This window comes from Conger conger, chromosome 5, assembly GCF_963514075.1.
Source record: "Conger conger chromosome 5, fConCon1.1, whole genome shotgun sequence".
Lineage (NCBI taxonomy): Eukaryota > Metazoa > Chordata > Actinopteri > Anguilliformes > Congridae > Conger > Conger conger.
Genome location: NC_083764.1, coordinates 12,007,968 through 12,023,588, shown reverse-complemented (window position 1 = coordinate 12,023,588; position 15,621 = coordinate 12,007,968). Strand labels below are relative to the sequence as shown.

The 15,621-nt window shown below is 44.9% G+C and overlaps 2 protein-coding genes across 2 annotated transcripts; both read left to right on the top strand.

The window, feature by feature from the left end:
* Positions 1-8,600: 8,600 nt before the first annotated feature.
* On the top strand, positions 8,601-13,774 carry LOC133128242 (apolipoprotein(a)-like; the record flags this gene model as incomplete). The annotated part of the gene is made up of 11 exons (XM_061241621.1): positions 8,601-8,715; positions 9,189-9,351; positions 9,602-9,726; positions 10,195-10,357; positions 10,608-10,732; positions 11,206-11,368; positions 11,619-11,722; positions 12,212-12,374; positions 12,625-12,749; positions 13,223-13,385; positions 13,636-13,774. Coding segments are annotated over 11 exons (1,548 nt in total), but the record flags the coding sequence as incomplete, so codon positions are not given.
* A 379-nt stretch (positions 13,775-14,153) lies between these two features.
* LOC133128241 (putative apolipoprotein(a)-like protein 2) lies at positions 14,154-15,327 on the top strand. Its single transcript, XM_061241620.1, has 4 exons — positions 14,154-14,160; positions 14,229-14,391; positions 14,642-14,766; positions 14,927-15,327. Exons 1-4 carry the CDS (start codon positions 14,154-14,156, stop codon positions 15,025-15,027), a joined length of 396 nt encoding a protein of 131 aa, XP_061097604.1. The 3' UTR covers positions 15,028-15,327.
* Positions 15,328-15,621: the final 294 nt, after the last annotated feature.

Here is a 15,621-nt window from a genome sequence, read left to right as displayed (position 1 = left end):
GAGGTCCTGGGTTCGAATCCCCGTCAGCCGGGGCCTCTCTGTGCGGAGTTTGCATGTTCACCCCGTGTCTGCGTGTGTTTCTTCCGGGTACTCTGGTTTCCTCCCACAGTCCAAAGACATGCAGGTTAGACTGATTGGAGAGTCTAAATTGCCCGTAGGTATGAGTGTATGAGTGTGTGAGTGAATGGTGTGTGTGCCCTGTGATGGACTGGCGACCTGTCCAGGGTGTATTCCTGCCTTTCGCCCAATGTATGCTGGGATAGGCTCCAGCCCCCCTGTGACCCTGTTCAGGATAAGCAGGTTCAGATAATGGATGGATGGATGGATAATTACTAAATCACATTGTGGCTTCCTTATTGGTTGTCACATCTGAGGGCAACAGATTCATCAGCTGTTGATTTTTCAGGGGGCTTTCGTTGTTCCTAAGGCAACAAACAGGAACCAATTCAGGCATTTGAAGAAGGATGAGCATTTGCAGTCCATATCTATCTTTAAAAAAATAATTTCCAATGCCAGTTCATTGTAACTTCATGTGACTTCATATTGACAGACCAAAAGCAAAAATCTGTTGTTTTTACGTCTATACACTACACACAAAATAAATAGTCTGTGCTTTCCTTTTGAAATATGTATGTAATATGCGTTTCCAAAGAGATTTTTTCAGAAGACAGCCTTACCTGTCTGGGAATTCAATATCATCGATTGTCTCAGGCAGTGGTACTCCCTTGGTCTCTGGCAACAATAGGACTAATCCCCCAGCAATAAGTGCAATCACACCTGATTAAGACACAAACAAAAAATTAGTCCAAGTGCACTTCATTCAGGATTTCATACAGCATACAGAATACACAAGTATCTACTATAAGTGATCTGGAACCATAGCCTCTAAACACAACTCTAAGGATTCAATTTGGTCTAAATATGGAATGTCAAACTTTCCTAACTTTAAATAACTAATTTATTTCTCAAAGTTAAACGCTCAAACTACTGAAGTATAGATTTGATCCATCCACACGCTCAGAAACATTCATGTTTACGAGTTTTATGTAGTCGGGAGCTCTAAACCACAGATTGGGATCTAGGGTAGAATAAGGCCAACGTATATTTGAAAGATGATGCACCTAGCATCCACATATTTGACAGTGTAAATAGAGTGAGACAGAAAGTGCACAGCTGTCGCAATTCCTTGCCAAAAATAATGAGCGGCAGCTCCAACCAGATGACGGCCAGTCTGTAGAGGAGGAAAGGCGCAACGATGCCTCCAATGTCGCACAGCGTGGAGCACACAGACACACCAAGGTTTCTGCAGGTGAAGCAGCATGAAGAACGTGTGAGGGAAACAAAACAGACTCACATCCCCATGCATATGGGGCATAGTACGAGTAAGTGACATTGGCTCAGGAGGTAAGAGCAGTCGTCTGGCAGTCGGAGGGTTGCCGGTTCGATTCCGCCCTGGGTGTGTTGAAGTGTCCCTGAGCAAGACACCTAACTCCTAAATGCTCCTGATGAGCTGGCAGCCAATCATCGAGTGTGTGTATGAAGAAGCATGGATTGTACAGCACTTTGGACAAAGGCACTATATAAATGCCAACGATTTACCATTCAATCGTCAGGCAGAAATCCCTCGAATTTTTGTAACATAAATAAAATATTATTTTCACCCGATGATCCGCTTGCACTTACCGTACAAACGTCGGGTAAAACGCAGTGTTCACAAACACCACCATGGTAATACCCAGGCGACCCAAGCACGCCACTGCTGTTTTGAACCAGAACATACCTTTAAAAGAAATGAAAGAAAAGTACATTTTTGCAAAAATCTAAAATCTAATAAAATCAATTAATTCAAGAAAATATTCAGTAAAAAATACAGCAGAGGACGAAACAACATACACTCTGGTATAAAAGTGGTGATCAAGCAAGCTAGCCCGGACACGATGTTGGCTGAGGCAAAAGGGATTCGGCGCCCAACTCGCTCGATGGTGAAGAGGATGAGGAAGGCAGCGGGAAACTCCACTAATCCAGAGATGAGGAAGTTGATGTAGACGTTACCTCCCAGAATTCCCAGTCACATGATGAGGTCCTGGTACATTATTGGCATTTGGCAGACATTATTGGCATTTGGCAGACGCTCTTATCCAGAGCGACATACAGTTGATTAACTGGTAACTGGTAGACCACGGCGCTGGTGAACCTGGAGAGAAAGAGGCCTGCGATGAAAAAAAAAATTCCAATTCCAATTGCACCTACGCCGGCCCTTTTAGGATGAGATTGGACAGCACTGATTTATATACACAGCAGGTACTGTAGAAGGTCTTAGCGAAACTCATTTTTATATAAAAACAAATAATATTCAACCCCTCTGAAGGAAAGGGAGAGTCATATGACATTTTGGTGTAGAACTATTATAGCTACAATTTTACAGACGAAAAGTGGCAATTACTGATTATAAGGAGTTCTATCGCTGTTTGACCCTACTGACCTGCAGCAGTGCTGTCTGCAGCCTTGTATGTTGGAAAGACGGGCTGTCTCTGACCACCACTTTTGCCCGCTGACCCTGGTCCACGGGGCCTAAATAAGGCAAAGGGAGTGGCCTTGTGCTGGGATTACTTTCCTGAGGATCCGTTGGAAGCTTCTGGTTTTCCATGCCACAAGCTGAAATGCCCTGAAAATACGGGTTGGCGTTGCTTCTCAAACAATTGTCCATAGAAGCCAGCAGGGGTTGGATGTCCCCGGTTCTGCTGTCTGAACGAGGTTCTGATTCAGACGGGACAATAATGGCAGTCCATTGTCTTGAGCATCTTTTATCGTGCGATATTTCCGCAGACATTATTTGTTAATGTTTGGATGGGAGGGTCGAGGGATGACGGGAGGTTGTAACTGCAGCCTTATTTATACCGACTGAACATATTTACAATAACTCGATAGTAATATAAACATTCTGAATTAAAATATCGCTTGCACATGTTTCCACAGTTTCCAAACGCCAGTGCCCTGGAACGCACAGTGTTTCATCCGTCGTTATTAGTTACAGTAACTGCAAACAATTCATGAGTCATGTGCTTGTTGAAATTGCAGATTTATTATCTGCTGTTTTATTCCTTTCTCCTTGCTATAAACTTTGCATATTTCTGTGTTGCGTATTTCGGCTGAGTTATTTTTACAGTTTCTCCAATTACAAGCAATACTTTGGAATCCGAAACGCAGATAGCATAAGTGTTTTGCAACAATAAGTCTAGTAGCGCCAATAGGTACCAGTTACACTTGCGAACCAAGTCACATTCCAGGCTTGATTGGACATTTCCCGGATGTGACCGCATCATATATTCTTCTCCAGATTACAGTTTGCTGAAGTGAAGTCTATCTGAACAATACTGAAAATTTAAATGTCCTGTTCTGTGAAGTGTCAATATATGATTCCTGTAGAGTAGCACCTTAAATCAATGAGCACAGACCATTTGTGTCAGTGTTTTTCTTTTGAGTGACATATATGTGTTGCTAACCATAAATATTATCACTGATGAGCAGTTTGATTACGTCATCAGTAGGCCTTGAATCACAGAGCCTTGCAGTGTTGGCAGAAAGATCTCATCACCAGCAAACCACTTACAATGCAACAATGGACCGGGACCAAAGTACAACATAGTGGCTTTCCTTGAAGCCTCATAACTTTGTTGAAGTACTTATTGGGCATTCTGTAAATGCTGACTTTTTTCACTGCTAAGCTACAATAGTCTCCAACAGTGTATGATTCTACTGGTTACCCAAACAAGAACAATGATTATTGGAAGGTACCATGTCAATCAAACAACCTAACCCTTTTTGTTGAAAACTCATTTTATTGAAATGGCAGTGGCCTACTTGTTTTAAAGTTGCACTTCTGTTAGGCAAGTAGGTCCTCTACTGGTTTTACATGGAATAGCTCTAATTTGCTTTCTGATGTTAAGAACATTTTTCCAAACTTTGGACTGCATTTTTGTACATTCTACGCTTGTAGATATCCCAGCCTTTGGCACTATACAACCTACCCATATATTTGACTTGTCTTTGACTTGTCTTTAAAATGTTTTTGACTTTTAAATATCCTGAAATCATTATTTTAACTGGTAATATTTAAGCATGCCTCTGTGTAAAATATTTCTAGTTTATCCCAAAATAATTCAGAGGATTTTAGCTCACATTCTACTAAAAAAACTCAAGATCAGTCTGCTTTGTAAATTGTATAAATGTTGCTGTGTTAGCAAAGGAGATATTGGTCTTTTTCAGTTAAATATTAAACGTTCAATGTTGAAGAGACACAGAACAAACACAATCTTTTTCTCGTAAATTGTTAATTTATTTAATAAATCTGCTAAATTGTAAATTATAAATCCAAATTGTGGCATTCATTTGAAATAACAAGAGTAATCTCCTACAGGAATTAAGTTCAGCTATGTGTGTGTGTGTGTGTGTGTGTGTGTGTGGGGGGGGGGGTTACATATGTACACACTCCTGTGTTTCGTGTATTTTAATTTGTGTTCATGGTATAACAGTGATAAACTCCACCAATTAGCTTACAGATAAGATACCATAAGTGATGGATCTAAAATGAACTTTTTTGGGGGGGATCAGTGGGCATTTATAAAACCAAGTTTGACCTCTGCTCTCTGTCCTTGTTAGGACAATGATTGACTGATGACTGGTGTCCATCTCGTTATTTGCCTGACTGTCTGGACTAACAAAAGCACATAACACAGTACAGGAAGGCTGTATGCTCTGCCCTGCCTGCCAGTGGCACAACATGAAACTCAATATAAGTCTCTTACTCTGCAACCTCCTATCTGCTGGTGAGTACACTCTGGCCTGTAAAAAACTGAATTACACTGACATCAAAGTGGGCTTGAAGGCACTAATGACAATTGAACCCACTGTGGACAATTTGTTCATTAAGATGGCTTACTTTTTTAATGTTTATCCTTTGATTATGCAATATGTGTATTGCATTCTCCATTATATGATGTACATTAATTACATGTGAAAGAATTGCCAAATTATAATTATAATATAATTTTGTTTGTATTTCTCATTTTTATATTGATTTGTTGAATAGTGTTGACTATTCTTGTTTCAATGACAGCTCTCTCTTTGTAACCCAACTGAAATAATCGAAATACGAAGTGCTTCAGAATGTTGCTTTCCATTATGAAGGATGCGTCCTTAAATTCTGAATCAATGTATTAATTTGTGTGGATTTGTGTGTACAACCAACCTAAAAAAGAATATTCCAGAATGTGAGGTATTATTCCCGGCACATTTACTCATTTTCTTGCATGTCCCTTGACCGTTATTTTTCTCTCAATCAACAATAAGAGCTCTAGAATGTTTTGTTATATCAGTCAAAAAAGGATTTGAATCTTGTATGGAGACTCCCCTTCATTTAGTCTGGAAATTTTGTTTCCAGTGTTCAATAAATGTGAAATTTCATGCTGACATTATGAAAACACTTCAGCACTGCATTTTGCATTTTATTTTTATAGACCAACATAATCTATCACCATTCGTTTGATAATGACATGAGAAGTTTAAAATGAGCATCCAGTATGTACCAACTATATCAATAATTTTGTTAATGGTCGGATGATTATATTCAAGACCAGAAAGTGTATGGAGTATGCATGGACTGCTTTTCTGACTCCTGAACAGCCCTCTTTTGGAGTGATAAATATATGCTACAAATATGTGTAAATTATACTATGAGTGTTCTCCTCATAGTATAATTTATGTCCAACTGGGTATCTGCTCTTGACTCCTTTTTGTGTTTTGTTTTGTTTTGTTTTGGGAAAAGTTTAAATGAGTTGACAATTTGAAAGATCACATTAAACCGTGTGTACTCCGACATACGCACTGCATTGGAGCAATGACGCACGAAACCCTTGCCTTGTTGACAATAGCGTGGTGAGAAGGAGAGGCACGGTCTTGTATGAAAAGAAGGGTGAGTCGGCACAAAATGGACAGGCTCTGTATATTACATTACATTACATTAATGGCATTTGGCAGACAGTCTTATCCAGAGCGATGTACAACAAAGTGCATACCCGTAACCAGGGATAAGTGCACTGAGAGACCCTAGAGGGAAGTACAAATTCAACCTCTACCTGCACAACAAAGATAAGGACCAGGGCCTATTTTAATTTTTTTTTTTTTTAACAAACAAACAAACAAACAAACAAAGCAAAAGTATGACCAAACCCCTTAACTAGCCAAACACTGCTTACCTAGCCAAACACTGCTTACCTAGCCAAACTAAAAATACTGATACACAAAAAATTAAATCACAGAAAGACAACAATTAAGGTTCACAGGGAGGTAGGGAGGGACGGGGAGAGGTGCGTCTTCAGTTTGCGCTTGAAGGTGGGAAGAGATTCTACAGTTCTGACCTCAACGGGGGAACAGACAGTAGTCGTGAGCGTGAGGTGGAAGTTCAGCGTGGGGGAGGTGCCAAGCGGCCTGTGGAGGCTGAACGAAGAGGTCAGGCAGGGGTGTAGGGTTTGATGATTCTTTGTAGGTAAGCTGGGGAAGACCCCTTAACTGCTTGGAAGGCTAGCACCAATGTTTTGAATTTGATGTGAGCCATGACAGGTAGCCAGTGGAGGGAAGTAAGCAGGGGGGTGACATGTGAGTATTTGGGAAGGTTGAAGACCAGACGAGCTGCTGCATTCTGGATAAGTTGGAGGGGTCTGATGGCGGACGTTGGGAGGCCAGCCGAGAGGGAATTGCAGTAGTCCAGGCAGGACAGAACCATCACTTGGACCAGGAGCTGGGTCGAGTAGGGGGTGAGAAAGGGGCGGATGCTCCGGATGTTGTATAGGAAGAACCTGCATGACCGGGTCACCGCCGCAATGTTCTCGGAGAGGGACAGTCTGCTGTCCATCACCACGCTGAGGTTCCCTGCACTGGGTGATGGCATAAGTGTGGTATCCCCTAGGGAAATGGAGAGATCCAGATGGGGAGAGGTAATGGCAAGGATGAATATCATTTAATTCTTGCCTGGGTTGAGCTTTAGATGGTGGTTGTCCATCCAGCTCTGGATGTCACTCAGGCAAGCATAGATATGGGCTGAAACCTGCGTATCAGATGGTGGGAATGAGATTTGGGTATCGTCCGCATAGCAGAGGTAGGATAGACCATGTGCAGTGATAACAGGGCCAAGGGAACTAGTGTAAAGAGCCCAAGGACTGAGCACTGGGGAACTCCTGTGGCAAGGGGCCGAGGTGTCAATACCGTACCTGCCCAGGCAACCTGGAAGGAGCGACCAGAGAGGTAGCACTCAATCCAGTCCAGGGCTGTGCCACAGATGCCCGTTGCTCACAGGGCGGACAGGAGAATGGAGTGATCCACAGAGTCGAAGGCTGCAGAGAGATCTAGAAGAATGAGGACAGAGGAGAGTGAGGCTGCTCGTTCGAGTGATTCACTGACGGAGAGGAGTGCGGTCTCTGTCGAGTGACCAGATCTGAAGCCAGACTGATGGGGGTCTAGCAGGTTGTTGTTAGAAAAGAAAGAATAAAGTTGACGAGAAGTGGCTCGTTCTATGGTTTTAGAAGAAGAGATACCGGGCGGTAGTTCTGGATGATGGAGCGGGGTGATGTGGGCCCTCTTGGAGGACGCTGGAAAACAGCCAGAAGACAGGAAGAAGTTAACAAGGCAGGTGACAAATGGGAGAATGTCAGGTGTGATAGTCTGGAGAAGAGAAGAGGGGATAGGGTCAAGGGCACAGGTTGTAGGGTGGTGGGAGAGCAGGAGTTGAGAAACATCAGAGTCTGTAAGGGGGGAGAAAGTGGAAAAGGAAGGGATGGGCCTAGAGGGGGGGAAGGGCACAGAGAGGGGGGCGGTGGTTGTAAAGGATCTGAGAATGTCTGTGGCCTTCTCATCGAAAAGATCTGCAAAGTCATCAGCAGAGAACGAGGACTGAGGTGGAGGAGGCGGTGTGGTGAGGAGAACATGTGCAGTTGAGAGCAAATGTAGCAGCATTCAACTTTTTCCGGTTTTGTATTTCAGATATAGGTTTAGAAGACTGCATGTTTCCGGTTTAACAGAGGGGAGCACATACTTTCAATACTAAGAATATGGACTGTTCGATCCACGGTTATATCCGTTGTACAAATTGCCTGACACTTCACTCTTTGACCCCTGACCTTTAGCCTCTAACCCTCCCACGATCGTGGAGGAGCTGACCTGTGCCACCGGGGATGGCAGTGCCTACAGAGGAACCATCTCCGTGACAGGATCAGGGAAGACCTGCCAGCTCTGGGCCTCTCAGAATCCACACGAGCATTCCAGGACGCCAGAGAAGTACCCGTGCAAGTGAGTGCTGCCACATGAGCATTTATTTACACAGGGGCGGCCTGTAGCGTCGTGGTTAAGGTCCGTGACTGGGACCCGCAAGTTTGGTGGTTCAGTCCTCGGTGTAGCCGCAATTAGATCCGCACTGCTGCTGGACCCTTGAGCAAGGCCCTTAACCTCAATTTGCTCCAGGGGGAAGGTCCCCTGCTTAGTTGAATCAACTGTAAGTCAGCTTTGTACAGTATCCATGGTAACACATATTCTTTTCCAGGGGGCTTAAATCGAATTACTGCAGAAATCCTGACAATGAGAGAATGCCTTGGTGCTACACGACGGACCCCGGCACTCGATGGGAGTACTGCAAGGTGCCGACCTGTGGAAATGAGCCTGTCCCAGGTAGACTTCCCTGACGAGCACAGGGCTGGGAGTTCACTGCCACCATAGTCAGCCAAGGCCTTTTCCTGCATGGACACCACTCAGCACAGTTCAGAGCTACAGAATAGTCATCACAGCTTTGCCCCACCAATAGAAGAATGGGAGCTTTCCCAAAATAGTATTTATCTTTACTATTCTTCAGTGGAAGCTGGTAGATAAAATAAAGCGAACATACAAACAACCAAATAAATAAATAAACATATTCATCCATATAATTTGAGGAAAAATAAATGCCTTTTATAAACATTCTGCTTTGGTGAATAAAAGGACCTTTCCGGTTTTGTATTTCAGCTATAGCCTTAGAACACTGCATGTTTCGGGTTTAAGAGAGGGGAGCACAAACAGTCAATGCTAAGAATATGGACTGTTCGATCCACGGTTATATCCATGGTACAAATCGTCTGACACTTCACTCTTTGACCCCTGACCTTTAGCCCCTAAACCTCCCACGATCTTGGAGGAGCTGACCTGTGCCACCAGGGATGGCAGTGCCTACAGGGGAACCATCTCCGAGACAAGATCGGGGAAGACCTGCCAGCTCTGGGCCTCTCAGAATCCACACGAGCATTCCAGGACACCAGAGAACTACCCGTGGAAGTGAGTGCCGCCACATGAGCATTTATTTACACAGGGGCGGCCTGTAGCGTCGTGGTTAAGGTACGTGACTGGGACCCGCAAGTTTTGTGGTTCAGTCCTCAGTGTAGCCGCAATTAGATCCGCACTGCTGCTGGGCCCTTGAGCAAGGCCCTTAACCTCAATTTGCTCCAGGGGGATTGTCCCCTGCTTAGTTGAATCAACTGTAAGTCAGCTTTCTACAGTATCCATGGTAACACATATTCTTTTCCAGGGGGCTTAAATCGAATTACTGCAGAAATCCTGACAATGAGAGAATGCCTTGGTGCTACACGACGGACCCCGGCACTCGATGGGAGTACTGCAAGGTGCCGACCTGTGGAAATGAGCCTGTCCCAGGTAGACTTCCCTGACGAGCACAGGGCTGGGAGTTCACTGCCACCATAGTCAGTCAAGGCCTTTTCCTTCATGGACACCACTCAGCACAGAGCTACAGAATAGGCATCACAGCTTTGCCCCATCAATAGAAGAATGGGAGCTTTCCCAAAATAGTATTTATTTTTACTATTCTTTAGTGGAAGCTGGTAGATAAAATAAAGTGAACATACAAACAACCAAATAAATAAATAAACATATTCATCCATATAATTTGAGGAAAAATAAATGCCTTTTATAAACATTCTGCTTTGGTGAATAAAAGGACCTTTTCGGTTTTGTATTTCAGCTATAGGTTTAGAACACTGCATGTTTCGGGTTTAACAGAGGGGAGCACATACTTTCAATACTAAGAATATGGACTGTTCGATCCACGGTTATATCCGTTGTACAAATTGCCTGACACTTCACTCTTTGACCCCTGGCCTTTAGCCCCTAAACCTCCCACGATCGTGGAGGAGCTGACCTGTGCCACCGGGGATGGCAGTGCCTACAGGGGAACCATCTCCGTGACAGGATCAGGGAAGACCTGCCAGCTCTGGGCCTCTCAGAATCCACACGAGCATTCCAGGACGCCAGAGAAGTACCCGTGCAAGTGAGTGCTGCCACATGAGCATTTATTTACACAGGGGCGGCCTGTAGCGTCGTGGTTAAGGTACGTGACTGGGACCCGCAAGTTTGGTGGTTCAGTCCTCGGTGTAGCCGCAATTAGATCCGCACTGCTGCTGGACCCTTGAGCAAGGCCCTTAACCTCAATTTGCTCCAGGGGGATTGTCCCCTGCTTAGTTGAATCAACTGTAAGTCAGCTTTCTACAGTATCCATGGTAACACATATTCTTTTCCAGGGGGCTTAAATCGAATTACTGCAGAAATCCTGACAATGAGAGAATGCCTTGGTGCTACACGACGGACCCCGGCACTCGATGGGAGTACTGCAAGGTGCCGACCTGTGGAAATGAGCCTGTCCCAGGTAGACTTCCCTGACGAGCACAGGGCTGGGAGTTCACTGCCACCATAGTCAGCCAAGGCCTTTTCCTGCATGGACACCACTCAGCACAGTTCAGAGCTACAGAATAGTCATCACAGCTTTGCCCCACCAATAGAAGAATGGGAGCTTTCCCAAAATAGTATTTATCTTTACTATTCTTCAGTGGAAGCTGGTAGATAAAATAAAGCGAACATACAAACAACCAAATAAATAAATAAACATATTCATCCATATAATTTGAGGAAAAATAAATGCCTTTTATAAACATTCTGCTTTGGTGAATAAAAGGACCTTTCCGGTTTTGTATTTCAGCTATAGCCTTAGAACACTGCATGTTTCGGGTTTAAGAGAGGGGAGCACAAACAGTCAATGCTAAGAATATGGACTGTTCGATCCACGGTTATATCCATGGTACAAATCGTCTGACACTTCACTCTTTGACCCCTGACCTTTAGCCCCTAAACCTCCCACGATCTTGGAGGAGCTGACCTGTGCCACCAGGGATGGCAGTGCCTACAGGGGAACCATCTCCGAGACAAGATCGGGGAAGACCTGCCAGCTCTGGGCCTCTCAGAATCCACACGAGCATTCCAGGACACCAGAGAACTACCCGTGGAAGTGAGTGCCGCCACATGAGCATTTATTTACACAGGGGCGGCCTGTAGCGTCGTGGTTAAGGTACGTGACTGGGACCCGCAAGTTTTGTGGTTCAGTCCTCAGTGTAGCCGCAATTAGATCCGCACTGCTGCTGGGCCCTTGAGCAAGGCCCTTAACCTCAATTTGCTCCAGGGGGATTGTCCCCTGCTTAGTTGAATCAACTGTAAGTCAGCTTTCTACAGTATCCATGGTAACACATATTCTTTTCCAGGGGGCTTAAATCGAATTACTGCAGAAATCCTGACAATGAGAGAATGCCTTGGTGCTACACGACGGACCCCGGCACTCGATGGGAGTACTGCAAGGTGCCGACCTGTGGAAATGAGCCTGTCCCAGGTAGACTTCCCTGACGAGCACAGGGCTGGGAGTTCACTGCCACCATAGTCAGTCAAGGCCTTTTCCTTCATGGACACCACTCAGCACAGAGCTACAGAATAGGCATCACAGCTTTGCCCCATCAATAGAAGAATGGGAGCTTTCCCAAAATAGTATTTATTTTTACTATTCTTTAGTGGAAGCTGGTAGATAAAATAAAGTGAACATACAAACAACCAAATAAATAAATAAACATATTCATCCATATAATTTGAGGAAAAATAAATGCCTTTTATAAACATTCTGCTTTGGTGAATAAAAGGACCTTTTCGGTTTTGTATTTCAGCTATAGGTTTAGAACACTGCATGTTTCGGGTTTAACAGAGGGGAGCACATACTTTCAATACTAAGAATATGGACTGTTCGATCCACGGTTATATCCGTTGTACAAATTGCCTGACACTTCACTCTTTGACCCCTGGCCTTTAGCCCCTAAACCTCCCACGATCGTGGAGGAGCTGACCTGTGCCACCGGGGATGGCAGTGCCTACAGGGGAACCATCTCCGTGACAGGATCAGGGAAGACCTGCCAGCTCTGGGCCTCTCAGAATCCACACGAGCATTCCAGGACGCCAGAGAAGTACCCGTGCAAGTGAGTGCTGCCACATGAGCATTTATTTACACAGGGGCGGCCTGTAGCGTCGTGGTTAAGGTACGTGACTGGGACCCGCAAGTTTGGTGGTTCAGTCCTCGGTGTAGCCGCAATTAGATCCGCACTGCTGCTGGACCCTTGAGCAAGGCCCTTAACCTCAATTTGCTCCAGGGGGATTGTCCCCTGCTTAGTTGAATCAACTGTAAGTCAGCTTTCTACAGTATCCATGGTAACACATATTCTTTTCCAGGGGGCTTAAATCGAATTACTGCAGAAATCCTGACAATGAGAGAATGCCTTGGTGCTACACGACGGACCCCGGCACTCGATGGGAGTACTGCAAGGTGCCGACCTGTGGAAATGAGCCTGTCCCAGGTAGACTTCCCTGACGAGCACAGGGCTGGGAGTTCACTGCCACCATAGTCAGCCAAGGCCTTTTCCTGCATGGACACCACTCAGCACAGTTCAGAGCTACAGAATAGTCATCACAGCTTTGCCCCACCAATAGAAGAATGGGAGCTTTCCCAAAATAGTATTTATCTTTACTATTCTTCAGTGGAAGCTGGTAGATAAAATAAAGCGAACATACAAACAACCAAATAAATAAATAAACATATTCATCCATATAATTTGAGGAAAAATAAATGCCTTTTATAAACATTCTGCTTTGGTGAATAAAAGGACCTTTCCGGTTTTGTATTTCAGCTATAGCCTTAGAACACTGCATGTTTCGGGTTTAAGAGAGGGGAGCACAAACAGTCAATGCTAAGAATATGGACTGTTCGATCCACGGTTATATCCATGGTACAAATCGTCTGACACTTCACTCTTTGACCCCTGACCTTTAGCCCCTAAACCTCCCACGATCTTGGAGGAGCTGACCTGTGCCACCAGGGATGGCAGTGCCTACAGGGGAACCATCTCCGAGACAAGATCGGGGAAGACCTGCCAGCTCTGGGCCTCTCAGAATCCACACGAGCATTCCAGGACACCAGAGAACTACCCGTGGAAGTGAGTGCCGCCACATGAGCATTTATTTACACAGGGGCGGCCTGTAGCGTCGTGGTTAAGGTACGTGACTGGGACCCGCAAGTTTTGTGGTTCAGTCCTCAGTGTAGCCGCAATTAGATCCGCACTGCTGCTGGGCCCTTGAGCAAGGCCCTTAACCTCAATTTGCTCCAGGGGGATTGTCCCCTGCTTAGTTGAATCAACTGTAAGTCAGCTTTCTACAGTATCCATGGTAACACATATTCTTTTCCAGGGGGCTTAAATCGAATTACTGCAGAAATCCTGACAATGAGAGAATGCCTTGGTGCTACACGACGGACCCCGGCACTCGATGGGAGTACTGCAAGGTGCCGACCTGTGGAAATGAGCCTGTCCCAGGTAGACTTCCCTGACGAGCACAGGGCTGGGAGTTCACTGCCACCATAGTCAGTCAAGGCCTTTTCCTTCATGGACACCACTCAGCACAGAGCTACAGAATAGGCATCACAGCTTTGCCCCATCAATAGAAGAATGGGAGCTTTCCCAAAATAGTATTTATTTTTACTATTCTTTAGTGGAAGCTGGTAGATAAAATAAAGTGAACATACAAACAACCAAATAAATAAATAAACATATTCATCCATATAATTTGAGGAAAAATAAATGCCTTTTATAAACATTCTGCTTTGGTGAATAAAAGGACCTTTTCGGTTTTGTATTTCAGCTATAGGTTTAGAACACTGCATGTTTCGGGTTTAACAGAGGGGAGCACATACTTTCAATACTAAGAATATGGACTGTTCGATCCACGGTTATATCCGTTGTACAAATTGCCTGACACTTCACTCTTTGACCCCTGGCCTTTAGCCCCTAAACCTCCCACGATCGTGGAGGAGCTGACCTGTGCCACCGGGGATGGCAGTGCCTACAGGGGAACCATCTCCGTGACAGGATCAGGGAAGACCTGCCAGCTCTGGGCCTCTCAGAATCCACACGAGCATTCCAGGACGCCAGAGAAGTACCCGTGCAAGTGAGTGCTGCCACATGAGCATTTATTTACACAGGGGCGGCCTGTAGCGTCGTGGTTAAGGTACGTGACTGGGACCCGCAAGTTTGGTGGTTCAGTCCTCGGTGTAGCCGCAATTAGATCCGCACTGCTGCTGGACCCTTGAGCAAGGCCCTTAACCTCAATTTGCTCCAGGGGGATTGTCCCCTGCTTAGTTGAATCAACTGTAAGTCAGCTTTCTACAGTATCCATGGTAACACATATTCTTTTCCAGGGGGCTTAAATCGAATTACTGCAGAAATCCTGACAATGAGAGAATGCCTTGGTGCTACACGACGGACCCCGGCACTCGATGGGAGTACTGCAAGGTGCCGACCTGTGGAAATGAGCATGTCCCAGGTAGTCTTCCCTGACGAGCTGGACTGAGTCTGGTCTGAGGAACCTAGTCTGACACATGTAGCGCATGAATCTCCATGATTCTTCAGAATTTTTGTCGTTTGGTAATGGTGCTGTGTTTGGTAACTGTGCTTTAGTTTGTTCATCCTTGTTCACCAACCAGCCCGTCTGAAGTGCGGACAGGCCAAGGTGAAGCCTGGGAAGTGCTTTAACCGAATTGTTGGAGGATGTGAATCCTGTACTGATCCTTGTACTGATGACTGACAACAAGAGGGAGATGGAGTTCAAAGCCTGGCTTCAAAATACTACAAAAGGGTATCAATTTCATCGAAGCTCGCAAAACCAACAATTTTGCACTAATCAATTCAGCGCAAGCTGAAGAATCACATTAACGTCTCCATGCGTTTATGCAGTCAGTTGCTGCCACATAATTGGCGGATTAAATATTTGCTTTAACAAGCTGCTGCACAGGTCTACCTAATAAAGTGATCAATGAGTGTGTATACCAGGAATGACCAAGTATACTGGTTGGTATGTCTATTGAGATAAAGACAACACAAAGTTGAGGGTGTGGGATATTTATTTTTCCAGCTTCAGGCTTTATATATGAAAGACAGCTTGCATAATTATCCCATACCATGTTTATATCCATCCATTATCCAACCCACTTATTCCTGGTCAGGATGCTGGGGGGTGCTGAAGCCTATACCAGCATGCATTGGGCAGGAATACACCTCGGATGGGTCAATCAATCACAGGGCAGACACACCATTCACTCACACACCATCTTTATAGTTCATTATCATTCTTTCATTTACAAATACAATAAGTATGAACAGTATAAATTATTACAAAGTT

What these genes read in the sequence shown, in the direction of transcription:
- LOC133128241 (XM_061241620.1), top strand. An exon ending in CCAGAGAAGTACCCGTGCAA is followed by an intron (nt 14,392 to 14,641) that starts GTGAGTGCTGCC and finishes ATTCTTTTCCAG; the next exon opens with GGGGCTTAAATCGAATTACT. An exon ending in TGGAAATGAGCATGTCCCAG is followed by an intron (nt 14,767 to 14,926) that starts GTAGTCTTCCCT and finishes TTCACCAACCAG; the next exon opens with CCCGTCTGAAGTGCGGACAG.